Source organism: Camponotus floridanus, unplaced genomic scaffold (assembly GCF_003227725.1).
Source record: "Camponotus floridanus strain SB8 unplaced genomic scaffold, Cflo_v7.5 scaffold229, whole genome shotgun sequence".
In the NCBI taxonomy this organism is placed as follows: domain Eukaryota; kingdom Metazoa; phylum Arthropoda; class Insecta; order Hymenoptera; family Formicidae; genus Camponotus; species Camponotus floridanus.
Window position 1 is genome coordinate 105,031 of NW_020229358.1, and position 1,681 is coordinate 106,711.

A 1,681-nucleotide genomic window follows, 5' to 3' on the forward strand; every position below is an offset into this window, starting at 1 on the left:
AAAAGTTATTGCATCTTGAAAATGAGTGAAGAGAAAGAAGAAATTCGATACATTTTAAAATTTTATTTTAAAAAAGGGAAGAATGCAACTCAGGCAGCTAAAAAAATTTGTGATGTTTATGGACATGATGCTGTATCAATACGTGTTGCACAAATCTGGTTCAAGCGTTTTCAATCTGGAAATTTTAACGTCAAAGATACACCTCGCTCTGGTCGACCGATCACTGAAAAAGTCGATGAAATTATGGAAATAATTGAACAAGACCGGCATATTAGCAGTCACGAAATCGGTAAGCAACTGAACATCGACCACAAAACAGTTTTAAACCATTTGCAGAAAGCTGGATACAAAAAAAAGCTCGATGTTTGGGTGCCACATGATTTAACAGTCAAAAATTTAATGGATCGATTTTCTATCTGCGAATCATTGTTAAAACGAAACGACATCGAACCATTTTTGAAACGGCTCATAATAGGCGATGAAAAATGGATCACGTATGACAATAATGTACGAAAAAGATCGTGGACAAAGCGAAATGAAGTTCCGCAAACTGTGGCAAAGCCAAAATTGACGCCAAGAAAAGTGATGCTGAGTGTGTGGTGGAATTACAAAGGAATCGTTCACTACGAGCTGCTGCCGTCCGGTCAAACAATTGATTCTAACCTTTACTGTCAACAACTGGAAAGATTACGCCAGGCAATTGAGAAAACGCGACCAGAATTGATCAATAGGAAAGGCGTCGTCTTTCATCACGACAACGCGAGACCTCATGTATCTATAGCGACTCGTCAAAAATTAAGAGAACTTGGCTGGGAAGTTTTGATGCACCCACCTTATAGTCCTGACCTTGCACCATCAGACTACCATTTATTTCGATCTCTACAGAACTCTCTTAATGGTACGAAGTTGGCTTCAAGAGAGGCCTGTGAAAATCACTTGTCACAGTTTTTCGCCCAGAAATCACACAAGTTCTACAGTGACGGGATTATGGTTTTACCTCAAAGATGGCAAAAGGTGGTCGAACAAAACGGCACATATTTAATTTCATAAGCTTCATTTCAAATATGAATAAAATTTGTTTCATTTTTGCAATAAAATACGAAGAAACTTTTTCCCCAACCCAATACAATAAAATTGCTCATCTCTCCGGTGAGTTCGATATTGTTCTCGCAATCTGACTTCTGGCGCAACCGCTCGGCCCACACCCCGTCAAAATTGCCGGGGCGAATGGACGCGCGACGAAACGGCAACGTCACAATACATATATACATATAATATATATATAATATATATGAACAATTTTAGGAAAGAACAATTAAGTGAATCAGTTACAGCAAAAATTAATAAATCTTATACATTTTAAAAGTCGTCGAACTGTATTTGTACATATATATTATACATATATGTATAAAAATATTTATACATAGGAAAGGATAATTTAGAATTTAGGTGGCGCATATCCCGGTGGCGCGTATCCCGATAGCGCGTATCCCAGCGTGGAATATCCTGGCGCTACGGGGTAAATCGATGTTGAAGCTGGCGGTATCACGTATACTGCTGGCGGTGTTACGTAAAGTTGTTGCTATGACATTATATAAGCCGGTGCTGATAATACCGGTGCTGATGTTATGGTAGTAGCGTACGGACCATGTCTCTTTCGCCGCTCCTTGTTAACCGCCCG

The 1,681-nt window shown here is 39.2% G+C and overlaps 1 protein-coding gene across 1 annotated transcript; it reads left to right on the top strand.

Moving 5' to 3' along the window:
- Window positions 1–243: 243 nt before the first annotated feature.
- On the top strand, window positions 244–1,050 carry LOC105253511 (histone-lysine N-methyltransferase SETMAR-like). Its single transcript, XM_011261591.2, has one exon. It carries the CDS (start codon window positions 244–246, stop codon window positions 1,048–1,050), a length of 807 nt encoding a protein of 268 aa, XP_011259893.2.
- The last annotated feature ends 631 nt before the right edge of the window (window positions 1,051–1,681 follow it).